The 27,819-nt window shown below is 41.6% G+C and overlaps 1 protein-coding gene across 2 annotated transcripts in view; it reads right to left on the bottom strand.

The window, feature by feature from the left end:
* WWC2 (WW and C2 domain containing 2) overlaps window positions 1–27,819 on the bottom strand; it is a 117,118-nt gene that overhangs the window by 71,282 nt on the left and 18,017 nt on the right. For both annotated transcript variants that reach the window (XM_082237189.1, XM_082237190.1), the window contains exon 2: window positions 3,235–3,344. In XM_082237189.1, coding sequence (XP_082093315.1) covers window positions 3,235–3,344 — 110 coding nt within the window. The remainder of the gene's footprint in view (window positions 1–3,234; window positions 3,345–27,819) is intronic.

Genomic DNA, 27,819 nt, shown 5'->3' with positions numbered 1-27,819 from the left:
GCCCAACAGTCATCACATACTGAAAGTCAATTCTTCAGAATGGCTAAGGGATGGAAATCACTGCTGGGGATTCTTACGGTTTCAACAATAATACTTAACATTTATGTGGGGCTTTGGTTGGCATATTTGAACATCCATCCCATAATCCACCACCATGTAAGGTAAGTGACTATTATCATCCTCATCTTTCTGAAGAGAACAGAGGCTGAGAAAGCAGTGCCCTAACTAAGGCCTCCTCATGAATTCTTGGAAAGGACAATCCTAGAACCAGGAACACCATGGTTGACAGCTCTCAGTCTTAACCACTACACCATGCCAGCTGTTTCAAAAGAATTCAGGCTACATGAAAAGGCTTGGGATGCAACATTATCCTCCTACCTACAATAAATAGCCAGCATAGTTTGGCATCCATTTCTTTTAAAAAGCAAAATGCTCCTGGGGCTGAAAAAGGGGAGATATGTTGCTTCCAACAGTACAAAGACTAACAGTAACGCAAGTGGTGCAGCTGTTAATACATCATCTACATTTCTGCACAACTGATAATGTATACAAATGCCTCCCCAAACTGCCATTTCTACAGCTAAAAGTTAATGAAACTTTTGGTAAACTCCTGTGTGCTGCAGTTAGCAATTATCAGACCGTTGCATTCCAGGCAGGAGAATTAAAGCTATAATCTCAACTTTAGCATGTAAGACAAATGACCTGCCTCTGACCCTTATCACAGGCAGTTTACCATCCAGTAACTCAAACAAAGAATGCTCTCTTCAGAACACCCACTCCAATACCCCACATACCTGATGTCTACTGCGCTCCAGAAAAGTTTCACCAAAATTGCTCCGTCAACATGGATTAATATACCACTAAGAGAGCATTAAGTACCTGAAACCTCAGTCTCAAACAATGAGGTAAAACCAGTTCAGCAAAACAAAAGTACACCCATTCCACCACCTTCCATAAAACACATTTACAAAAACACCCCCTCAAAAACCTCACCCCTACACACATTTTAAAGCCCACAACAGGAGAAAGGGCATTTCATTACAAATATGTGTATTTTGTTGCATTCCAGTGCTGCATGCCCAGTAAAAACCCGCCGTGTAAACAAATTCCAAACAAGCTGTCTCAGGTTTGCTATAGGCATAGTTCATATCTTGTTTGTTTCTTCATCCTTGAAGCCTCAAGTATGGATCTTAGCCCTGTAAAGATTTTTAGCAAACTACAAAACATAGTACTTTATGGCCTCTGATTTTAATGCAGTTTTAATCTTATTTCTCAAACAAGCCATGTCCAGTTATAATCTAGGATAATAATAACCAATAGCTGGTCCATGGCTCTCCTTTCTTCACAGCATGCTCTTTAGATGGACCATTATGACTTCAGTAAGCCACCTTTTAATATTTATCAGGGTCAATTAGAATAGAAATGTTTTAATCGTATCTTACCCAAGTGATAACCCCTTTTCTGCTGGTGCTCTGTTTTAAAGAGACAAGAATTACTGCAGTCCCTTGGAGCCTGGTTTTATTTTGATATGAATATTCGTTAGCAAGACCCTACTATTGTGATAAAATGTCACTACAATGCTATACACACTACATTGGTTTAGAGTAAATATGTATATGGGTGGAGAATAGGGATAATGCCAGTAGACTCCACATGTTCCTGCAACATGTGATCATCACAACATGGGGAAACCCTATTAGCATACATGCACAAGCTCTTTCACAGGTTACGGTATACAAACATGAAGGTTGTTACTTTGTTCTCTCTGTGGCAAGGCTGAGAGTACACCAATGTAGTACATGAATTACTCAGGCTTTTCCTTTCCTTTTTGTGCTATGGCTACTCTTCCAAAATTGGTTTTATTGTTATTAAAAACAAATTTTTAAATCTCAAGCTACACAAAGCTCAGACAGTTCCAAGAAGATTAAGCTCTTCACTGCTTTTTAACAAGTAACATCTCAGCAGCACAGATGACAGAAATTCTTAAATGAAAAGTAGTAAGCAATTGCACTGGGTTGTATCCAATGCTATGTTTGTGAAGTTCTGCTTGTGCAATGGAACGTCACTCTGTACAGCCCACATGCAACTCCCAACTAATAATTTTGGGACCATTTGTGTGTCATTAGATCAGCTACTTCTGAGGTTTTTACATCACCCATACTGTCAGAAGTACAGTGGTACCTCGAGTTACAAATGCCTCAGGTTACAAACACTTCAGGTTACAAACTCCGCTAACCTGGAAGAGTTACCTCGAGTTGAGAACTTTGCCCCAGGATGAGCACGGAAATCGTGTGCTGGCGGTGCAGCGGCAGCAAGAGGCCCCATTAGCAAAAGCACGCCTCTAGTTAAGAACAGTTTCAGGTTAAGAACAGATTTCCGGAACGAATTAAGTTCATAACTAGAGGTACCACTGTAGCAAAATTCAGTTTCTAATGTCTGGATGAGGGACATTAACTTATTAACTGAGAAACTTCTACCAATGGCAAAGAATTCTGGGGTAAGTTCTGGGGCAGACATACATCTTACATGGGGCGCTAGTCAGGTCTACTGAGCCTAATGAGAATGCATCCCAGAAAACACCCAGCATTCCCCTGTGGTTGCACAATGCAGGGAAAGATTGACATCTGTGAGCAAGCTGGCTTTCATGGAAGCCTGCCTGCCTGCCATGACTCACCTCCACTTTGAGGATCCCTCGGTTTGAAAACCACAGCACAAAAGCAATTATGAATATATGGTTATATTTGGATTTAATGCAGTTTCCTATGAATATATTTACTGAATATTGTTCCAGCATCTTCTGGATTTTGTGTTTCTGGCTTACAGAGAGACCAATTAGAATGTTAAGTTTTGGCAAAGATGGGGAGTTATTCCTTATGTATGTATAAACAGAAAAACAGAATGTTTTAATTAGTGGCACAGAGGTTTTAAGGTTAACAGTCAATCCTGTGCAGTTCTGATCTCCATTTTGAGAACCTCAGTTTTACGTGTCCTTGACAGACAGAAGGATGTAAGAGCAGTTTTTTTAAAAGGAAGGAAGGAAGTGGGGGGGGGAGTAGCAGCGGTAGACATTCATTTATTTTCTTAGGAAAAGCACTAAAAGAATTGCTATGGGGAGTTTTGACTGTCTCATAAGAAATCTCTCCTCTTCAAGTTCTTGTTAAGAGTCTAACAACAGAGTCTAATCTGGCTAAGCCTTCTTATATAATCAATAAAGCACTTAGAGAAAACACTTACGGTTTATGTGGTCGATATAGTAGACACCAATCTGAGGATCGTATGCGGCTTCCCATCCCCATGGTAGCTCATCTCCAACACAGTCTGCAAAGGATAATGGCTTTGTTAACCTAAAAACAAAACCAGAAAGTAATTGAATTAAGATTATGGAATTTTTCCTAGACATACACATGCAGAAAATTAGGCAAAGTAATTCAGAAGTGTCACTTCAGGCACTATACTGTTCAATATCTCCACTTTCAAACGAGGAAGAGAGAAAGGCTTGTTTAGGATGAACTGACAAGGGTAAGAGGCTAAAAAACCAATGTCTGAGATGTCTAAACAGAATCAAGGAAATCTTCAATATATTCCTTTTTTCAAGGCCAAACAGGATGCCATTCTGGAACACCCATTTTCCAGAGCTATGATGTTCCCTTTTTGCTCTAAAAATCGGAGCCCCTCCTCGATGGGGCAGAGCCAAATTAAACTAGACGGACATCATCCCATATAAACCCAGAAGACAAATTTGAAGATTTGCCTAATTTAGGGTTAAAAACATAAGAGCTTGCTGGATCAGGCCAATGGTCCATCTAGTCCCGCATCCTGTTCTCACAGTGGCTAACCGGGTGCCTGCTAGAAAGACTCGCCCGGCACTCTTGTTACATATCTTTAGGTGCCAGGAAATACATGCCTCTTCTCCCAGGCCTTTGGCTAATTAAACAATCTATGGTGGGGTTTTTGTCTGTGTTTGGTTACTATGTTATGTATATTTGTGTTCTTGTATTGTAAACCCCCGTGATCCTCAGATGAAGGGCAATATAGAAATTTTACAAATAAAAATGAAACAAAAAGCCCACAAACAGGATTTGGGCACAAGAGCATTCTTTTCCCTCCTTTGGAATTCAGTAATTCACAATGAGAAGCATTACTGTGGAGGCAGAGGAGAGACATCATGCCTAGTAGTCATAAATACCCTTCTCTGTGAATTTGTCTAATCCTCTTTTAAAGCAGTCTAGGTTGGTGGCCATCATTGCCTCCTGTGAGATTGAGTTCCACAGTTTAACTATGCACTGCATGAAGAAGTCCTTTTGTTTATCAATCTTCCAACATTCAGCTTCTCCAGATGTCCATGGGTTCAAGTGTCATGAGAGGGAGGAAAACTTTTCTCCATCCACTTTCGCCATGCCTCCTACTTGCCTTTGCTATACAGTAGAAAGTCGCCAACCCTGCAACCTTTCATTCATATATTTCTGTTTTACAATTTAAAATACTCATTTTACATCCTTAAGATATCAATGACTTCCCTTCTTCTCTTTCCCTGGTTCATTTTACATATCGTAAATCCCTGCATATTTTACAAAAACTATACCAATCAGTATTCCATCCATCAAAAGTTATTTACACTGTTGAATTTATCTTAATGCTGCCAGCGTTTTCAGTTGTATACAATTATTTCCCATATATTCAATAAACGTTTTCCAATCTTCTTTAAACATATGTTCTTCTTGTTCTCTTCTTCGATATGTTAAGTCTGCAAGTTGTGCCAATTCTATCAACTTAAGTTGCTGTTCTTCTTTGGTTGGGACCTTGCTCGTTTTCTATTTTTGGGCTAACAAAACATGAGCCGCAGTATAGTAGCATACATACCGTAAATAATACATACACAAGGTTGATTGCCCTTTTATCAACCTTGTTAAGGATTCTTGTTAAGAGACTCTGTTGTAGTATCCTAACCCAGGAGGGAAACTAGGCTTTATTTCACCAGAGTCAAAGACCCACTTTGGCACTCACCCCATGCACATTTGCGTACAAACACACACACAGAGGCTAGAAGTCTCAATGGCGCCTCTCTGGTGGCTTCATGCAGGGCAAAGCACCCTGCTAGCCCTCCTGCCTAACCCAAACATCTAATAAATAATTGCAGAAAGATGTCTTGGGAGGGAAACAGCATGCTTCTTGCTAGAGCAGGATCTATCAGCAAACGCCACGAACTATCATGATGCGAGCAAAGGGGCTATAATATCTCTAGAAACTGGAGTCTGAGGGATATCAAAAAAGGGTGAAGCCCTTTCCACCACTCTAACCTTGCACTCAATTTCTGACCAAAGTTAGGAACTTCAGAGGAATATAGAAGACTGACAAGGAAGCCAAGGATCTGGCTTAATAAAAATAATACTGAAAGGCAATTTATACAGTAAAATGCAACAGCATGATATGTTGATCAGGTCTATGGGCTGTAAGTACCCAAGAAAAAACCTGGGGGGTGGTATGATAGCAAATAGATCGCTGAAGACATTGGCTCTGTGTGCTGGGGAAGTGAGAAGGAAAATTCAGTGATGAGAATTCACAGGAAATAAATTGAAAATGAAACAGCAAGTATCATAATATCGTTATATAAATCTATAGCAAACTCACATTTAGAATACTAAGTATGTTGTTTCTGCTTTCCCTAACTTAGGGTGGATATCATAGAGCCTTACAGGGTACAAATAAAAATCTCCTGGTTTTCTCTCAGGAGAAAGGCAAAAGGTAGGGCCAGCCAGAGTGGTGCAGCTATTAAAGTGCTTGACTAGAAGCTGGCAGGCCTTGAGTGAAATTTCAACTCAGTCATGAGGCTCACTGGGTAATCTTGGGCAAGTTTCTAACTCTCCAACTCACAAGGTTGTTCTGAGAATAAAGTGGGTGGGAAAAGAACTACAAGCTTGTGGGACAGGGATGATTAAGTGGCAATAAAATAAACAAACAAATAAAAAAACCTAAATAGGGTTGGGTCGCTTAGTTAAGATGAAAATACAATGGGATGGGAGGCAGAAAAGAGAGAAAGGTTGATGCAGTTATGAACCAGTGTGCGAAGATGGGAGGAAATCAAAAGTTTTCCTCTCTCACTAGCACTTGAAACAGTTCACTATCTGCTGAACCTTCTTCCTTTAGAAGGTGGTCTTTATGCAATTCCAGTTAATATTTAAGCATGAAATTTTTCATGTAGCTGGTTTAGGGGAAAGCACAACAAAACACAATATTTCATAAGAAACAACAGGATAGATATGGATTGTGGCTAACGTGGTGTGTATACCACTTCCCAAACCAGCGATGGGAGCTCACTGAATGTAGACAAAATTGGAGTGTTTACACAGACTATGTGTAAACTCACTCTCGCCTTCTTTGCTCCTATTTTTTAGACTGCAAGTTCTCTGGGGCAGAGATCTGTCATTTCTTTACAATGCTTGAAAATGAATGGTTCTATTTACAGGCCACCACAATACATTTGTGTTGTCTGTCCACTGATCTGGGAAGCAGCAGCAAGCAGTGCAAAGCTGGAAAAACAGGCAGGAGTGCTGGCCCAACCAAGTGCCATAGTTAGGCTTGCCACAAATGTGTCACAAATCTCCACTGCCTCTGCCAATTCACTCAGTTTGGTCACCCATGGTCCAATCAATGTGCTTCTTCCTGGAAGAAAATGAGGAGTCTCTGTCCCATCTAGGATAGCTGCATAACCAAGGCTAAAACTTGCAGCATCTGCAAGTAAGTGCTTCAAAAATAACAATAGTATCAAAAACTCTGGTGACACCCTAAAGATTAACAAATTTTATTATGGTATAAACTTGTGTGGAGTAGAGTTGACTTCATCAGATGCAATCCTCAGATGCAGATAAACATTCACATGGTTGTAAGAGGAGTTGTAAGCAGCGAGATCAAAGAGAAATGAAATGAAAGTAGTACAGACAGCGATAATTCAATTACTGCTTGAGTGTGTGCAAAATAAACACAGTAGGCCTTTATAACAGCAGTAGTAGGTGATAAAACAATCAAATTGACAGTGTAAAGTTAATTAACACCTGTAGCAGGAATAGACACTATTGTCTCTATTCAGATCAAATGTATGGCAATAACTCACAACAGACAACAACATCTCGGCATCCCATGTGTAACTAACAGGCAATACAATACAACAGGTCTCTTAAAAAACCTATTGAATTCAATGGGCTGAGCCCCAGGTAAACAGGTTCAGGATTTCAGCCTTCTCACTATAAACAGCCAAGAGCCTTGTGATGCCTTAAAGACTAACAAATGTACTGTGGCCTAAGTTTTCGTGGACTCGCTTTGTCAAATGCATGAAGTGAAACATCAGTTGGCAGGTATATAAAGGAGAAAACTGTAAGGTGGGGCAACGAGATGCAGCAATTACAGTCAGTGATAATTAGCACTTAAATGTATGTTAAATAGACATGCCTTTTTAAAGTAGCAGATTGGTGATACTAATCAGTATAAATACAGATGTTTCCACCAGGCAGTTCTTGCCCTCAGCCTGTGAGCAAGCAAAGAGAGAAAGAGGGAAGAAGAGTCATGCTGGCTTACAGCGTACTTTAAAGTCCTTATGAGAGGAACTCCAGGAAAAAAGGAGGAAGAGAGGGAGAGAGCTGCCTTACTGATAGTCCAGCACTAACAATAAATCACAAAGGGAGAGGCACAGATTAGGATAGGGCAGCCAGTGAGTTGATACTCTGCCTCTGGCTCCAACCAAGAGAGACAGTAGAAAGGGGTCAAGGCCATGTTCAGAAACCCCAGAAACAGAGCACTGACTGCTGTGCCAGTGCAGGAGCATGAAACTCAGTGTGCATGTTCAAAGGGCGGCATTAGGGTTCCAGAGAGTCAGAAGGACAGCTTTCCAAGGGAGAGCATCTTTGTGACTCTGAAGCACTGAACATGGACAAACCTGAATGCAAACACTAGATATTGACCACCAAACTGATTTTATTTCAGGGAGTTGCTTCTACATATCTAGTCTCAGTTTCAGCAATGTACATAACATCCTTGTAAATATGCCCACAAAAGTTCATAGCCTGCAAATATATGTATAACATTACTAGTTAAGAGAGTACTATTCTGCATTATCACGGAACTACCTCTTCAATCTCCAATACGGATATTGAGGATACTAGCCTCTTAGCAGGCTTGTAAAACCTCCTTGTATTCTATCAACACAGGTGGCAAAGAAGGGGTGGAGCTGAAAGACTGCCTTCCCATTCTTCTCAACTTGGTGGAGCACTATGGTGGACAAGGGATGGAGATAGCCATCACCTCCATTGCTAAGCCATTCACTCACCTGCATGGGATTCCTCATCATTGTGGCTACAGTGTGTTGTTAAATAAAAGGCCACTTTATAGGTCTAGAAATGCACCTTGATTTCCCATCATGAGCAAGAGACACAGTATGTCTTGAGCTCATGTGCTCCTTCTTTCTCTACTTCTCCAAGAGCTACTTTTAGTTCTGAAGATACCACAGTTCTATGTGATGTCTCACTTCATGGAGCTGTGGAGTGAGAACAAACCATAATTTGATACCATGATATCAACCTGGTTTGAGCTTGCTAATCTCAGTTTAACCAGTCATGGGGAACCTCCAGATCATGAGCCAAATTTTCTCTAAGTCATACAAGTGTATGGAGGTAAAGCTGCAGTTGCAAAGGAACAAGCCTTAAAATAAGCTCCAGGTTGTTCTTGGGCAACCAGGACTTGTCCAGCTGAATCTTCATAGTGAAGCCAATCCTCGCTGAAAAGAGATTGACAGTGGCTTTAAGCCCTACTGGAATCTTTCTTTCAAGTTCAATCCACACTGCAAAGGGAAAAAATGGTCATCATTTGGAATTTTTTTAATGTGGTTTTTATTGGATTGTTAAATGGAAAACCTAATAAATATTATTTCAAAAAAGAGAGAAAAAATGGTCATCTGACATCATGGTGATGTCAGGTGATCGACAGCTATACATTTTTATTAGGATTGGTTGAATGCTGCAGAGATCTGATTGGCAGAAATGTTTGTGGAGCTTCTGTGAGTTCTAACAGAAGTATTTAAAAAAATCTGTGGCTTTGGAGGGATTTTTTAAAAAATTATTGACCATTCTCCCTAGGAAGGATGTGCCGCAATAGCCCTAGTGCACCAGCCCCCTCTGGCAGCCAGCGTCCAATATGTATAAATGTGGGACCATCACATATTACAATCTACACAGATGCAAGAGTCTCTTAATTTCTAAATACAAGTGCCTTCCACTTTATGCTGTATGAAGTGGCTTTTAGATTAAAAAAAAATAGTGCAGAGCTGATTAAGAAAGCCAAAAGTGGGGAAGTCAATCGATAATGTTCAATTGCCAAGGAAAAAAATAAGTATTTCCAATGTAAGAAATCATTAACCAGAGGCTATATGGACATATCCTCTAAAGAGAGAGCTACATCACAACTTAATATATAACCAATTCTTGACAGAGAAGCTGTAAAAGAATTCATGTCTTTTGACCAACTTTATGAAGTATTCAACATGCAATCTGTCCCAGCTCTATTTTTTATACACTTGGGTAGTGCTCATTATCAGATCTTGCAGAAGGGAACTAATTTAGCAGTCCCAATTAATAAGTAACATGCTTGTTTTGGATCAATCACTGCATGAAGGTTGGGACAGAAACAGAAGTTGGATTGCATACTTGAGATTCATGAGCAAGCCTGAGCCTAATCCTAAAAGACCACTATGAAGTTTAGTATCCATATAAATAAATTCAAATGATCTCAGAAGCATTTTTTAACGTATGCTAGCAAAAACAGTAGTTCTGATTCTGCAAACCTTCTTACAAACATGCTTGGTTCTAAATACCTAAGGAACATTCTTTATGTCTCAGATGTTTAAGGAATATTACAAACTGCTAGAATTATGTCAAGTTGTGGGTTGCCAGCTCTTACAAAAAACAAAATTAAATTCCAGTTTTCGAAATCCAAACCTTAGTATTGCAACATGACAAAAGCAAGACTTATGGAATTCAGCTATAAATAGGATAGCTCTACCAATGGTGTGATTACACATAGTAGTTAAAAGAAACCTTTAGGATTTAAGTCCCAGGTACCAGGGGAAAGCAGCAGTTTCATATTCTGCTAGGAAGCTGCCAGAGGCATTCTGGAATAAACTGAATTTGTTCTTATTCAGAAGGGGAATTCTTCATTATACCAATTCAGAAGTAAATTCAGTGGATCATACTTCCAAGTGCAGTAATTAGGTATAGGAGTGCAGATGTAGGTTGCACTTCTATGCATATTTACCTGGGAATAAGTCCCACTGGGAGTTGCAGGATGTTTTGGAGTAAGCAAATATAGGATGCATATTTAGGCTCCTATAAATCCTAGTATATCATGCCTAAAGTTGAAAGCAAAGCCAATAAAATCAAGGTCAGTTGTTAATTTAATAATTCCCCCTTCAGCTCATGTTTATGCAGCCAAAACAGCACCATCAATGCATAGTGGTCCATGAGTAAACCCAAGGTATACAGAACTGCAATTTTTTTAAAGAAGAAAAAAAACCCTAAAGAGGAAGAATCCCCCCAAATGTTAAATGAGGACAGAGCGTGCTCAGGGGGCACAGGATGGGGACTTGTTGAGACGGTGGTGGTGATGGAATGGAGGGAGCATCCTGGAAAGGAGGCTGGATGAAGGGAGACACAGATATACAAAAGGTTGAGAGAGCCATCTCCTTGTCTGGTTCAGATCAAGAAGCTGTTTTTGAGACAGAAGCAAGATTTGCCTCTTGAAATAAATGGATAAATCCGAGATTCTTCCCTTCCCTTATACCTCTTTATCATTCACACACACACACACACACACACACACTTTAATGGGAATGTAAACTGAGTGGTTAATATGCTGAACAACTAGACACTGTGCACATTTGCAAGGTCTCATCGAGACTGTGCACATAATTATTCCATAAAGAGGGTATTGCACATTTCCTGGTCAATACACATAATCTTCAACAAGCCTTGGGAAATGGGCATATATTGAATGAATTTTATACATTCTTCAGCAATTATGCAGAATACTCAGCACTTTGGGGGATACAAATACTATATATTTGCTGAATCTTGTACATTCTCTGGGCAAACTGTATATTCTCTTGTCATTATATATAAACGCCAAGAAACATTTTTGTTTTCAGTTTCTTGTTCAGAAGGGTGCAATCTGTGCTCTTCAGGTGGCTTCTGGCCCACTGCCTAATCCGACATGGCCTCCAACATTCCCTCCAACTGATCAGCCAAGCAGCAGGAAGAACGGAGGACTCCAGATAAAGATTAACTTTTTCTGCAGTCCAACCCTCTTTTCAATACTCTCAGCTATTCCCCAGTCAGCTGAGCAGCACAAGGGGGATTACAGTGAGAGGTAAGTTTTAAACCTTTCCTACAATTTTGATGGAAATTATTAACACCCCCCCCCCAACAATGCAATATTATCCATTGCCTTTGTCTTCATGCTGCAGATTGGGCTAAGAGAGTAATATACAACAAACCTTCAGTACAGTTCAATCCTGCAATGTAGTTAACTGTTTATATTGCAGGACAGAGGCTGGTTGGGATTCTGGGTCAAAAATCCCCCATACCTTTCAGGTTGCAAGAAAGGTCAGTCTTCTCAAACTGCAACCTCAGTCCTGTTGCCAGACCAAACTATCACGGCTACATGCAGAAACCTTGGCGTCCGTTGTTCTTCAGCAAGACTGGTTGCATATCAGGGACTGGGTGGACGAAGAGGAGAAGTGGAAGGCACCAGCTAGGAAACACCCTAGGGAAGCCTCAGAGGAGGAAAACTCAGAGCCTGGAGAGTGGTGGTGGGATACTGAGGACAAGTCAGAGGATGAAGGGGAGGCAGAATGGTTGGAGGCTAAAGAAGCAACAGGCCTGAGTGAGAGAGATGCAGAAAGCAATGCAGACTCAGGACATGCAGCAGAGAAGGAGGAGCCAAAGGCTGCAGAAGCATGCATGGAGCTTGCCTTTCCTACTGCGGTAAGTGCCCCTCCCTCCTTGTCTCCAAGGTCACAGAAAGCTTTGCTTGTAGCAGAACAAAAACCGTAAGTGGCCCCTGCCCAAAGTAGTTTAAGGCTGCTTGGGAGACATCTGGCTGGGGAGGAGGACTTAGTGGGAAGTAGAAGGCAAAGACCTTCAGTCCTGGCAACTGTTTCATGGGGGCCAGTCCTGTTTGTCGGCATTGCTACCTGATGTGATGTTTTCTTGAATAAAGAGCTAACTTTTCTGCTTGTCTCTGCATCCTGAGTGCTAACCTGCATCTGAACCAGTCCTGACATTGCACTTTTAAATGTTCAAAAACAAACACACACACTTTGCACATAAAGTAAGTCATAAATTACTATCAAAGACAGGAACCCCCTGTTCTGTAGGGGGGGGGAGCTGCTGGGGTGATGAACCCAGGAACATTTTTATGGAGGGTCCTCCTCATGCTACCTGGCTAGCCCTGTGCAACTTTGTGAGGATGGGTTCGAAATACAGTGGTGCCTTGGGTTACATACGCTTCAGGTTATAGACGCTTCATGTTACAGACTCCGCTAACCCAGAAATAGTACCTCGGGTTAAGAACTTTGCTTCAGGATGAGAACAGAAATCATGCTCCGGCGGCGCAGCAGCAGTGGGAGGCCCCATTAGCTAAAGTGGTGCTTCAGGTTAAGAAAAGTTTCAGGTTAAGAACGGACCTCCGGAACAAATTAAGTACTTAACCCGAGGTACCACTGTATGGCTGTTGCGTCCTTCTCACACTCCCCTCCCCAACCACTTTGCGAGTCTGGGATCATCCCAGCCTCTCGAAGCTGCTTGGGGCTGGCATCACATCAGCAGTGCCAACTGGGCTGGCACAGCAGTCTCCGTTCATCCTCCATGCTCTCCCACCCACCCCTGGCACATGCATGCATGTCCTGGGCACCAGCAGAACACACTCCAGCACTGGGCTCAGGTAACACATGCACACCAGGGCCCCACTTATATCTGTGTTAAATCAGACAACTTTCCCAAATACATTTAAAAGAATTTCCTGCTTTCCTGCTTGGCAGGGGGTTGGACTCGATGGCCCTTGTGGTCTCTTCCAACTCTATGATTCTATGATTCTAATTTCCATTACTGCATTTTAGAACCTCAGCTGTGAACTTACCTGAAACTTACAGTCTGCAATGTTTATTCTACTTATCTTGAAAAAAGTCTAAACTCTTGCAAGCAGATCTTATTTATTTAGATTTTCTGCTTCTGCAAAGTTTATAGTGCTTATTTAATTACTACCTACATAGCGTAGGAGCCTCAAGCAAGCACCACCCAAGATATATGACAAAATTTACATATTAGCAGTGAATGAACTGCTACTGTGTTGTGGTTGTGTAACAGCTTCTCTTGAGCTACAATGGTGCAGAATTTTTGACAGGTGCAGAGTATATGCAGTCCTGTATATTGCTCTGCTACAAAAAGGATGCAAGGGTGGCAGATAGTCTAAGTCAGGGGTGTCAAACTCAAATTTATCGGGGGCCGCATCAGCAGTTTGGTCACCCTCAAAGGGCCGGTTGTATCTGTAGGACTTTACATGAATGCATGTAAAGTGGAGGTTTCCTGTGTAGAACGGCCGGCACTGCTAGAGGGCAGACGTTCTCTGGCTTTTAGGCTACCGCGCATGCGCTGAAGAGGCAGCTTTCTTGTGTCAAAAAAGAAGAAGCGGGAATAAAAGGTGAAGGCTGGCGGCCGGCGGTGGCTACACGGGCCACATGACGAGGTCTGGCGGGCCGGATTCGGCCCGCGGGCCTTGTGTTTGACACCCGTGGTCTAAGTAATTGCCTTTAGAAGGTGTTTTTGCTAATGGTGGAGGAATTTTAGTTACAAAAGCACACTGTCAAGTGATATGAAAGATTGCACATTATGGAGACAAGAAGCAAAAGTTCAAGTATTCTATCCACAGGCCACAGCGTACTATTGGAATTTCAATTTTGTTTTGCTCTGTGTAGGAAGTAGAGTTTAAGCATCCAGAAAATATTGAGTGTAAATTGCCTTTGGGCACAATTTATTATTTCAATGGTTATCTGTTTTTTGACATCAGAGAGATAAGGTAACTAGAGGCAAGTCATAAAAGGGAAATGTAACAAAAACAGACGAAATTTCCTGTTCATGTGTTACTTTCCAGGGAGAAATCTCAACCCAGTTAAGAGTCTCAAGCTCCTGCCCCTTCACCATGCAGGGGGAAAACAAGTGAACCATAGGGCATCACATTGATTTGGATGCAGACCCCTCTGACCACACAATCCATCTCCCTTTTCAGCTGGGGATAGACTACACAGACAGAAAGATCCCATGTTCAAACGCATGCACTACAGTTCAGCTTGTTTGATACTTTTCCTGTGTAGAAGGAGAACGAGGGAGAAAGTATGCCTGTCTCTCCAGCTTGAGATTTCTTCTCAGAAAACATGAAGGTCCAAAGGGAAACAGCAACCCAATTATTCGCATATTGCCCTAAAAGCCCCTGCTTAAAATAGCCTCTCATGTGGAAATCTGCATGGTCTGGGAATTACAAGTAAGATAATAAACTTATTTTCTAGTAAATCTTGTCTTTCTCTTTTATTCCTCATCACCCTCCCATACGCAAATTAAGCTCTTAAGGCCCCTTGCCAGAATCACTTATCTCCTACAACTCCAGGCTGTGAAAAAGCCCAAAACACAGATTAAGGAAAAATTAAAAATGTGGTTTACTTTTATTGTGTGTTCATCCGCCACACGAGTGTACCACGAGCTGTGAACCTTTAAAATCTAAAACAGTGGTGCCTCGCAAGATGAAATTAATCCGTTCCGCGAGTCTCTTCATCTTGCGGTTTTTTCATCTTGTGAAGCACGGCTATTAGCGGCTTAGCGGCTATTAACGGCTTAGCGGCTTAAAGGAAACAAACTCGCAAGAACTCGCAAGACGTTTCGTCTTGCGAAGCAAGCCCATAGGGAAATTCATCTTGCAGAACGACTAAAAAAACGGAAAACTCTTTTGTCTTGCACGTTTTTCGTCTTGCGAGGCATTCATCTTGCGAGGTACCACTGTAGTAGGACTTCTATACTGTCAGTTGAACACTCAAATAACCCAAGCTGTTTTTCTTTGCCTATGTAATGCTAGCCCATGAATCTATTCTGTTTGGAGTCACTTAAAAAGCTGGAAAGCATCCTCAAATCTTCTAGTTCAACCCTCTACTTGCTACAGGAAATCCAGAGCTAAAGCATCCTCAGATTGCTCTAAAACCTCTACTTAACAACTTCCAAGCAAGGGTACACCCACACCCACCCACACCAGTAACTGGCTCTGTTGTCAAATGGCTCTCACCATAAGGATTATTTCTCATAATCGTAATGTTCAACCCAAATCTACTTTTGTGTTGATGGCTATTAGAGAAAACGCCTGCTGGGAGAGAAAGGTGAGAAGTCTCCAAACAACTTTGGTTTTCTGATCTTTACAGCTCTTAGATGTTAATTCTAATCTTGGCACTGAATGCATGAGACAGTTACAATAACTAGCCTGACAAAGATATGTGCTCTGAAGGAGGAAGACAAGTACAGTGGTACCTCAGGTTACAGGCGCTTCAGGTTACAGACGCTTCAGGTTACAGACTTTGCTAACCCAGAAATAGTACCTTCAGTTAAGAAATTTGCTTCAAGATGAGAACAGAAATCGTGCAGCAGCGGCGCAGCGGCAGTGGGAGACCCCATTAGCTAAAGTGGTACCTCAGGTTAAGAACAGTTTCAGGTTAAGAATGGACCTCCAAAATGAATTAAGTTCTTAACCAGAGGTACCTCTGTAGCTGGTACACCCAAGAGGGGGGAAACTGGTGCTCGTCTCCAAGAGAGACTCCCACTCACCATTTGGTTGAAAGGGCATGGAGAAGTATAATAAAATATACAGGGGCTAGTTTGCACCAAGTCTTTAGGATTAGTCTAGGAGAAACAAACCTAACCATTAATGAATCTGGGTCACTGTAAGTAGCAGCAGCACCACAGGGAATCATTGGCCCCTCCAACTCTGGGAGCTGTCTCAGGAACCTATCTGAATGGTTCTCTTGCCTTTCTTAATGGCAAACTCAAGCTTCTTATTCCTTACATATCACTAGCCTTCGTGCCTATCCTTCCAAAAACCAAAGCAGTGCCTCATGTTTCTCAGAGGCTCACAGCACTTTCCCATGTCCCATTTATTTCACTCCATAGCAACAGAGAAGGATAAACATTAATAGGCCAACTCCACTTAGATTTACAGGAGCAATGAAAAGCATGTTCAACATGAATCTGGAAAATCCTTCGTCACCTATGAACTAGATGGCTTGGGCAAGTGCCAATCTGTGAAACAGCTTGAGCCCAACTCTTGCCCAACCCACCCCTGCTACTTAAATCCTGCTCCTTGTCAAACACACCAACATTAAGTTCTTCTGATAACTACAAATATTTAGACCTTTTAAAAATACATGAACACTTGGAATAGAAATCTTAAAAACTTAAAATCTACAAAACATAAAGGGAAATCGGGGAGACAAGGTTTTCATTAAAAGACAACTCTAGCTGTGAGGTTCTCCAGCTCAGATAAATACCCTTTTCTACTTGCCACAAAATTAGTATACAGACCATCAACTTATAAAGGGACTAATGTGGAGTCTTACCACTTAAGGCCCCCAACCTTTACTACACAACAGAATTTGTGGCAGAAAACCTTACCATTTGGTATGCTGGTCACAGTCAATTTAGGGCAGATGACTAGTTCTCCTGCACTGGGCGCCAAGCCTAGGTGGCAGGCACTGCAGGGCGTCATAACTATGATGTAGCATATGCACAGAATGGAAGGCGAGAGGTGGGGGGGGGGGGCTCTGAATTTCGGCTTCATACAGGGCCCTGCTTAAATGTGAAAGACCAAGGTCTGCCACTGCTGGTCATCTATATTGGGCCTATGCTAGCTTCCTGGGCCTATGTTCTGTTCCTCTGACTCCCCACTGCTGAAACACAAATTGCAAGTCCCTGCCTTTTTGTCCATGTTATTCTGTGTTGTGTTAACTGATGGGATTTAGAACGAATAAGGTGGCAACATGGAGGGGCTATGGGAATGAAATAAATTGAGCAAATAAATAATGAACTCATTATCTCAGGAAAATAGCCAGTGACAAAAAATATGAGCTCAGGACCACCTAACTGGCATTTAATTCATTTCAGCATATTCTCCTTTATGGAGGCGGTTAGATAAAGATTGTGTGATAAGATTGCGGAGCAGCTTCTTTGACATTCAAAAGTCTTCCAAATGAAAGCAAGTGGTGGTAATGCAGTTTTGTTTTACCTCCTAGGGTTCCCTGTAACAGTGTGAAGCAACTTTAATTAGGATGAACACTCCGAGAAGGAACGTATGATCAGCTTCAGCCATTTCCTCACCTTGTTTTGCACAAGGGAGCTCTAAAATGTTAAATCCTTCCTTTGTTCCCAATTATTACTGCAGTTAGGAGGTCAAAGAACAGCATGCCTGATAGTCCAAACAGGTCAGAGAACAGCATGGCTAATAGCCCAAGCAGGATAAAAGTCTATTTGGTTGAGGTCTGGCCCCATTAATTGGGAAGAACAAATGAGGAAGAATGTGAAATTAACAATCATCTAATGCCCAGTTGCCCTCCGATCACAAAACCCACGTGGGTTTGAACAGGCTGTAATGTAAAAATAAAAACAAACATGAAAACATAGGCTGGTGAGTCAAGCAAGGGTCCGGTAAAAGTAAAGGTAAAGGGACCCCTGACCGTTAGACGACTCTGGGCTTGCAGCACTCATCTCGGTATATGCTTCTAAATATGAAATTTTAGATCAGCTCTGGTATAGCTGTCTCTTTTATGAAACAAAGTTATTTTCTTAAGACATCATCATCAGAGCAAGATACAGTGGAACCTCGGTTTTCGAGCACCTCGGAGGCCGAATGATTCAGAAGCCAAACACCGAAAACCTGGACGTGAATACTTCCATTTTTGAACGCGCCTCGGAAGTCAAATGGCTTCCGAGGCGTGCTTCTCCATTTTTCTGTATGGAATTTGCCGCCTGCCCATTGTGCCTCGGTTGTCGAATGGTCTTCCAGAATGGATTATGTTCGACAACCAAGGTACCACTCTACAATAGAATGGGTGCTACAGAACAGCTGGGTTCAAGTGCTCAAAAAAGGAAAGAAATCATTAGGGAATTTTTTCCTCCTAAAGAACATCCAGCGAAACAAGAGTTTCAGGACATTTTAAGTGGAAATTATGGGGTTACAACTTTCCAGTACCCGTGTCAGGATGCAAGGTGCAGGGGCTGGCAGCTCTTGCTTTCCACTCTTTTTATATATCACTAACCTAGCAGATCACCCAATGAAACTGATTCGGTTCAGGACTGACAAGTCATCACATAATATATAATTATCTTACGGGATTCACTGCCACAAGGTGCAACGATAGCCACTAATTTAAATGACTTCCAAAAAGAAGACGACCTGTGAGTATTAATGGTAATCAGCTATGACAGAAGAAATCAAAACTCCTTGCACGTAGGACAAGTATATGGGGACAAGCAAGGATTAGGCATCACCTGAATGCACTGTCTCACAGATTCAGAGGTATCCTAACTGGTCAATATTTAGCAAAATGCAGAATTCAGGTGTGGCCAACCTGCGGCCCACCAGGTATTGCTGTAACTCCTCTGAGCTCCCAACCAGCATGACAAAGGATCAGCGATGATGGGAGATTGAACAGAATTACAATGCCAGGCAGCAGAAAGAATTATTCATAAAGGGGATAAGAATTTCATATTTCACAATACTGTGTTCTTGCCTAGCATACCACCTGTCCTAACTAGGCAATCCTCTTCAGGCACTGAGTCTGAACACAAAGGTATTTGGCTGGGTGTGCTTAGAAGCCTCCACATATGGTGGGGGTGGGGGGTGCGCGCGCATGTGTGTGTATGTGTCTTGCTCATGAAGAGACCTGTAAGGGCATTCATCCAAATATGCTTCAAATCCCCTTTCTGACCCTGCTAAACACGGGAATGTGGGGGTAGAATTGGCATACCTGGGGACATTGGGGACATGGGCGTTCCTAGGGGTTGGTTAGGTTGCCCCCACCAAGGGCACAAGCAGGTGCAAAAATCATGCCTCTCCACTCTGGCTCAGAGTGGCTAGGAGCCGCCTGCCCACCTGCGCACTCCTTGGGCTGCTCCTCAGTTACTCTGGGAACCATGGGAGACACACAGGGTCCTCTGGGCACCCCAGAGGAGGAATCCGGTTGCGGGCATGGGTTGTTGCAGCAGCCCTGTGGGAGCCCCTCCCCAGACGGCCAATGGCACTATCAGAAGTGTGAGCAGAGCCCCCAGCAGGGCTTGGAGGGGAGAAAGGTGGAAAAAGCAGGTGATAGTGGCAGGAGGAGGAAAAGGGAAGGAAAGAAAAGGGAAGGTGGGAAAAGAAGCAGACAGATGGAGAACAGGGAAGGCACAGCAGAACAGACCTGACCCCAACAGCAGTGGAGAAAATCAATGACAGATTGCAAAAGGTGACAAAAGGCAAGCTTTTTGAGTTTCTAGTCCCAGTTTCAGAGGCGGCAATATAGCTCCTTGCCAAGAACACAGGAGAGCCTAGCTACTTTCAGGTTGTGGGTGGGATCACCTTAAAGACTAAGGGCAAGGCACTTTAATATGGAGTTTTGGATGAGATCATACCTCATCAGAAGCAGTGAGTGTGATTCTCACCTGTCAGGTATATATACAAGTGGGTGTAAAGGAGGGGATGCAAAGGTTAGAATTAAATGGCAATGGAATGCAGACTATTCAAGCAGAGCTTATATACATTCAGAATGACTCTTCACAGCAGCAGCGATAACAGGATTCCCTGGGCACAGTATATATTGATATATTTTTTTAATCACTTAGAAATTCTTCAATTAAACGGTTTATCAATTCTTCTGAATTAAAATAAATGTACACTTCCCCCAAGTTCCATAAAGAATATTAATGTCTTTGTACATCTCTTGTACACTATCTGTTCTCTAGGCAGTAAGCATATCACTAATAACTGGTAATAAATTAATGTTTAATAATACTGCTATGTGCTTGTTCATGGATATGTGCTCCTTTCTCAACTTTTGCATCAGTGCAAACTTGGTTGGAACCTTCACAAAATCAATTCATAAAGGGAGGCTTGATATGAGGGACAGGAAAAAAATGAGACGTGTCTTATTTTGCAGTTCTGCTTTTACCTCCTACTGAAATTCTTCCTTAACCACATACCCAGCTAACATTGTCAAGTAACATGCAGTTGGGGACAGAGAACAAGAAGGCAAGCAAATTAATAGGTGCCTGGCTGGAATTGCAGGGGTCAGGTAAGAAGGCAAAGAGACGTGGGGCATGAGATCCCTATTCACAGTTTATAAACCATGGAGGACAGTTCTGATTAACATCAGAATAATGTTTAAGACCTAGTAAGAAAAATGTGACCCAATTGATCAAAACATTTTGCAGCAAATTGGCCCCAATGGACCAATTTACAAGGAGGACACTCAGTCAAGACAAAGTATTTCAACCTCATTAATGAAAATATTCTTTGCTACTATTCTTGCTTAATTTCAGAAATCATCCTTTGCCAGTAAAAAAAAAGGGGGGGAGGGGGAGGAACTCTATAATTTGATTTTAAGGTTAACTATGCATGTCAGGATGGGGGTATCATTAATGCCTTTCCCCAACCTTATAGAATTGGCTACTAAGTAAATATAATAATTCATTATGGAACAAGGTATTTCAAACAAAGCCTTTCACATGGGAAAAGAAGGTTATTCCTTAAAAACAACAATAGTTTATACATCATATTGCTTTACCCCACCCCTGCAGGGAAATAACTCCATGTATGGCTTCAGCTAGCACACAATAAAGCATTTACCACCACCCCCTTTGATTGGTGAACATAAACATAAGGAGGGGATACTTTCCCGACAAATATTAAAGAAAGAATTTGTGATTCACAAGATAGAAGTAAAGCAAATCTTACTGAAAATGAAAAGGGAAAAAAAGAGAAAAGAAAGAAAATAATTACTTTTAGCACAGTACAAATTCTGTTATAAGGATACCACTATCCTTTTTGCACTCTCATCCTGGATCAGAAACAAGTCTGCAATCACAACACAACTTTTTTAATATATTCATGCAGTTACAGCTCAGAAATACTTCCCATTGATTTCAGTGGAACAGATTCAGATGTACACACAGGGTTGGAAGCTATGATAATTATGATAGATGCCGAAATTACACCAAGAATCTGAAACAGGCTGCAATCCAGCGTATACTTACTTACTCACCCTACAACTGTCCCATTTCAGATGGGACTACTACATTTTTAAGATCCCCATCCAGATGAAAAGTCCACATTCCAAAAATTCCAGTTTGCAGGAAAGAATTGTGCTTATGGCTATGAATGCAGCACATATTTAAAACACTTTTAAAAGCAACCCCCCACAGCATCCTTGGAACTGCAGTGGGTTAAGGGCACTGAGAACTATAGCCCTGTGATGTGTAAACTACAGCTCCCATTGTTCTTTTTTTTGGGGGGGTGCTTTAAATATATGGTGTGTGTAGAACATACTCTTCTTCTGAAATACCCCAGCATAGGTGTCAAACACCTAGAAATGGTTCATGTCTCACTGTGTGTAAATAACCTGTATAAAGGTAAAGGGACCCCTGACCATTAGGTCCAGTCGTGACCGACTCTGGGGTTGCGGCGCTCATCTCGTTTTATTGGCCAAGGGAGCCGGCGTACAACTTCCGGGTCATGTGGCCAGCATGACTAAGCTGCTTCTGGAGAACCAGAGCAGCGCACGGAAACGCTGTTTACCTTCCCGCTGGAGCAGTACCTATTTATCTACTTGCACTTTGACGTGCTTTCGAACTGCTAGGTTGGGAGGAGCAGAGACCAAGCAACGGGAGCTCACTCCATCACGGGGATTCAAACCGCTGACCTTCTGATCGGCAAGTCCTAGGCTCTGTGGTTTAACCCACAGCGCCACCCGCGTCCCTTAAAATAACCTGTTTACTGTATACATAATATGTATACTGGATACCAAATAAATTATGGTGACATCATACAACTTGCATCTCTGAGAATTAAGGAAAACCTGGTAAAATGCATTATTTTAAATGACCCAACAGTCTTCACAACTGATCCCATTTGTTGGAAACTTCCCATAAACATGGTATAATTTTAAAAAGGGTTGATTCCTTTATCCTCTGAAGCTGATTCAAAATACTAAGCAATGCTACTGTATTTCAATAATATATATTTTAAAGAGGGAGGCCACTAATGGTCTTTCAACCTTGACTCTTATGTAGGTGCCAAGCTGAGTTAAATATTGGCTACTGAAAGCAAGGATGCTTTCAGAAGAAAACAGGAGTCTCAAAGATTTCAACTTCTGTCTGTAATCATCTTCCCTTGAGAAAACACCTTCCTGAATTTTACAATAACTTTCTGCTACACATTTCAGCCAGTTGGCATAGCTGAAAGTTAATTAGATACAGACACACAAAAGTCAAACTAACATTTTAAGGCTACAAAACCGCAAAAGAAGATTAATGTTAAACTACAGCACTTGCTTCAAAGTGGGGAAAATATTTTGCTAAGCATCATTTCTTTCTTTCTTTCTTTTAGCTCTTGCCATGACAGTTTTACTGCCTGATTCTTTGATAAAGCACTCTGCTCTGCTTGAGCATATAAGGTCTAAATATTAGACAAATGGAATGCTAGGAATTTCTGATAGCCATACCCTGCGCAGGGATCATTCCAGCACTATAAACCAAATGATGTGACCTTTGAGCTTTCCAGAGGAAACTCTGAAGCAGCAGAATTATAAAGAGGCCATTATGTTGGGAGCTATTCCAAGATATTTAACATGCACTTTCACACTACTTGTGATGGTAAAAGAAAGTGGGAGGAGGGAATCTGTGAAAATAAAAGGAATATAAAGCAAGTGGACCCTAATCCCATGCAGAGTTATGCAGCTGTCAGTCCCACAGATTTAAATAAGACATTTACCCATGGTTAGGACCACTGTCTTAGTGTGCAAAGTGCTTCTTCAAGTGCACTTCTCTTCTTAAGACTATTTTTTTATCACTCAGGAACCCATTGTTCCCAGATCATCCCAGGCCAGAGGGTGTGGCATTACCTTTTTCTCCAGCTCAGGACACCCCTCTAATTCATTCCTAACTGCCTCCATATTGTAGGAACCAGCAGTTCCAGAATAAGGCAATGGCTCTTAAGACAGCTCCTCAGAGGGAAGGCGGAAAGGAGGTTCAAGCCAGCCAGCGTTCATAAGGCTTCGGCATGCTGCTGAGGCAACAACTGTCTCTTGAGTGAGTCGTAGTCAGCAATGGTTGATGTGAGCTCTCCAGGGTGCTGAGAATTTGTCTTCTGCTTTCCCTTGTCCTAGCTGAGTTCTGGTGGCATCTACCCTGACTGAACTACTGGACCTACGGTAACTGACCATGACCCTGCTCTGTTGGATGCAGTCTGCATGCTATTAGAGAGTGCATAAGCGTCAACTTCTCCAGTACCCTAAGGTGAGGGAAAACAGGACAATTCTCTAAAGAATAAAATTTGTTGCTAATTCCTATAATTATATAAGAGCCTCAACCATCACTTTCACTGATACAGTGCGATATTCATCTTCATGGTTATCAGTTACAAGCAGGATATCTGATCTTGACTGATCAAAGCAGTTTTTAAGTTTTAAACAACTTCACTTTCTAGATACCATGCATGTCTGCATGTAGCAGAGATCCAAAACTGTGACTAAATGGTTTCAATACAATCCTTATTAGGATGCAACCATTTTATTTTTTAAAAAAGAAACCCACCCGACTATTAACTCTGGACCGGATTATTCATCTGTATGTATTAAAGAGCTAAAAAATGCAAATACCCCTACATTTTAGTCAAACAGGTCATCTGTAATGACCTAAAACTACATCACACACACCCCATTCCCAAAATGGTTTGGAAGACATTGTGAGGCTCATACCTGTACAGACATAACTTGATCTTTCTGTGCCTATGTTGCTAAGTATATGTAAAATGCATAGCAAGAGAACCTTAAATGAGTCTGATATTACTACTTGCATACTTTTACCCTTGCCAACAGGTGACTCACAAGGGGGAGGGGCAGAATATCATCAGCTAAAGGCTCTTCATGGTCTGAAATTTATCATGTACCCAAATTTTTGCAGTAGCTTCCCCAAATGTCAAAAAGTATTAGCAACTGACAGCATTTACCATCTTTCTGATCTAAGATGGCCAGCCTACAGAGAAATTCTGCAACATGTACCCTACACTGGACATCCTATACTCTAGGGAGATCAAGTACGATAATATGAAAGAACAAGGTGCTTCATTGCAGCGTTCCAGACACTTTATTCCCCCCACCACACATATACACCTTTTCCTTTCCCCCCTTACTAACATTGCACCACATTGGGCTGTTGAGGGAGCAATCCCTCCCTTTGTTTTTGTTAGTTTGTTTACAGAGGTGTGAGTGACATGTGTGTTCACATTCCCAGCTGCTTTAAAATATTGGATTGTTCCACTGATTTCTATTGGCAGCTCTCACTTCTGCGACTGGGGGCATTTTAAAAATAGTTTCTCAGTGTGAACCAGAAAAATGCATATCTGGGTGATGAGATGGTTCTTTCTACCCTTTTATACCTGAGTCTTTTCCTTCATCCTCCTTTTCCAGCCACTTAGTTTGCCCCAGCCCAGTCAGTCAGCATTCCATGGCCACTGAGTTCTTACTGAGGTTTCTGTGGTTCCCCCTCAAACTTTAAGCTTACACAAAGTCTACTGATACCTCCCTTTTGTACATAGGTGGTTTGTAGGTCCAGCTACATTTGTATAAGCACACAAAGCCTTGAACTGGAAAGAAGACAGAATGATTCGTTGAAAAACAGAATGTTTAAACTACCTGAAGAAGAAAAATTAACTGAATATCCTTATTTTTATGCAGCACCATATGATTTTTGTTTCTGATCGTTAATTATAGAGCAGCCTGGGAATTGAGCTTCAATATTAATTCATTCCTCACTCATAATGAGGCTTAAAGATTAAGAAGCATGTAACATTTATGTAACAGGAAACATCTAAATGTTCTGTGGCCATTTCCTTCCTTCACACCCTCAAAAACCCGTCAAAAACTTCAACAAATAAAACAAAGCTAGCATTGTAACAACTGGTGACTAACCAAAGTATGGCCCAGTTATTAGTATTTGCTTGGAGCAATAACTCTAAAGTGAATTAAATGTCACTTCCTCAGCTCAGCAGTTAAGTGGGTCACATGGATTCCATTTTTGCTCCTGTCAGGATAGAATCTGCATTGCAGGGCAGGACGCAGATATGCTCTTTTGCAATAAAATCAAAGGCCACCTCCATGTCATTGTCAATGTTTATACTCTGGATACGCTCTCACCCCTGTTCTGAGGCCTGAGAAGAGCCACGTGTCCAGCCATGTGTCTTACTAAGCTGTTAGATTCACAACAGGATGATACTGATCCAACTTCTATTACTGATGGAGAAATGGAGAATGAGACTGGATTCTTTTCTCTTCAGCTGCTTGGACCTTCTGTGTCCATATTTCTGGAATTTTGTGTTCTATCATCAGAGCACTTCTTGGCTGAATCTAGACACATCAAAGAAGCGTTTCAGTTTAAAGCGTTGTAAATTTAAACAGGGAAAACAGGTAGAGAAAAACAGGACTCCACATCTCCATCTGGTAGCACAATGTTATATCGCACATAGAACACACATAAATCCCTTTTTCCGTTACCAGTCTAGGTGAGTCCCCTGATCCTGACAAGATTTGTTTTCTGAAAGGTTTTTTGTTTAGGTTTGCCAGTCGGTAAAAATCTTTCTGTCATTATCAAAAACTTCTCAGAAAAGGCTGGAAGTTTTGGTACAACAAAAAGTAAAGAAAATTAAATGCGAAAGGAGATGTCTTGAAAAGCTAGGTCTCAATTTGATCGCCATGATCAAACAGCAAAGAACCATAATTTAGATCAATGTGCATTTTAACAGCTTTTTAAAAGCTCTTTTAAAAGGGAAAGTGACAGTCAAATGAAAGGATATTTTCATCCTTAAGAATTTTAAAGTAGAGGAGTGAACAAGACATTATAAGCAGTGCAACTCAATTTGAATTGTGCAAAGTTCAGGTACATTATGTGAAGCTGGGGGATATTAGTCACAGCATGGGTAGATGTGAGTCTGATCCCTCTCTCCACCATCACATTTGCCTCTGAAACTACTTCTCCTCATCTCTTTTTCTCCTAGCCTGAGTTACTTGCTAGGTGAGACACATGCCTCCAATTTGCCAAGGTAACAACAAAACATATTTTTGCTCTTTGATTTCAAAGAACACAATAGCAGTACACACTACTAAAGAACCAAGATGACATGCACTACTATAGGGGATTAATTGTAGTGATGCAGCTGCATCCAAAAACCTTTCTTCACCACCTTCTGATGCACACATAATTTAGACTGAAACTTCTTCAGTCTTTGACCCATTGGTGCATCCAAGCCACTGATAACAAAGGATTCCCTGAATACTACAAGATTAGCAGTACTAGATACAGTGGTACCTCTGGTTACATACGCTTCAGGTTACAGACTCCGCTAACCCAGAAATAGTGCTTCAGGTTAACAACTTTGCTTCAGGATGAGAACAGAAATCGTGCTCCGGCGGCGCGGCAGCAGCAGGAGGCCCCATTAGCTAAAGTGGTGCTTCAGGTTAAGAACATTTTCTGGTTAAGAACGGACCTCTGGAACGAATTAAGTACTTAACCCGAGGTACCACTGTATAATAAAATGGACTCAGAGGAACAAGAGACAAAGCACTAATCAGGAAGCAATACAACCTGTGCCTGTGAGTGAACTCTTAACATGCCAAAAGATACATTTGAGACTGCTTAACCTTTTAAATAAAGGAAATCTACAAGTTAGTAGAACAATGCCAAATACTATACAATTTGTTGTGTGTGCTGGCAATGTTGAAATGAGTTTTATAGTTCTAAAGCAATGTGAAGCACTGGGAAGATTTAGACATTACATTAAACCATAGACTCAAGTGCATGAACTTTTTGCTTGTCCTCTTCTACTCCAGTTGGGCCAAAACCAAGGCGACTGAAAGCATCTGCTTCCATTTTAAACTAACCACAATTTGTCATCTGCTTCCAATATCCTCATCACAGCAATGCAAGGAGAGAGGAGAACACTTGTGATGGGTAACGCTAAACGATGTCCAAACCAGGTTATCATTGCTTTAAGAGCAACTCATACAACCTGTCTTAAGAGGTCTGTCCAGAAGAGAGAAGTCTGTGTTACAGGCCTACATTCCAATACATCATCTTCTTTTAATCAATTATCTGTGCTTCTAGGATGTTTGTTATGCCCTTTACCACAATGGACACCACACTACAGATCTTAATCACTTTCCTCCCTTTCTTGCCACCTTGCCTTCCCGTAGAAAGAAAAGTTCAAAGAAACTTTTTGGGTATACCTAAGGGATGCTCTGTTTTACCCTGCGAAGAGGCGGGGCTTTAACTTGACTAGGGGAGCACATTCAGCACAGGCACTCACCTTTTGTTTTATTGGTCCCAGAAGCAGTTATCAAGGATCAAGCAGCAGATTATCTCAGACAGGGGAGCAAAACAGAAGGGGAAATAACCCCTCCCCACAGACTGTAAAGCAGTCCTTTCCCAGAGCTGGCATTTTGACAGGCAA

Source organism: Podarcis vaucheri (genome assembly GCF_965113315.1).
Source record: "Podarcis vaucheri genome assembly, chromosome: 9".
NCBI classification, from domain to species: Eukaryota; Metazoa; Chordata; class Lepidosauria; order Squamata; family Lacertidae; genus Podarcis; species Podarcis vaucheri.
Note: the sequence above shows the minus strand (reverse complement) of the source record. Positions and strands in the feature narration are given on the sequence as shown.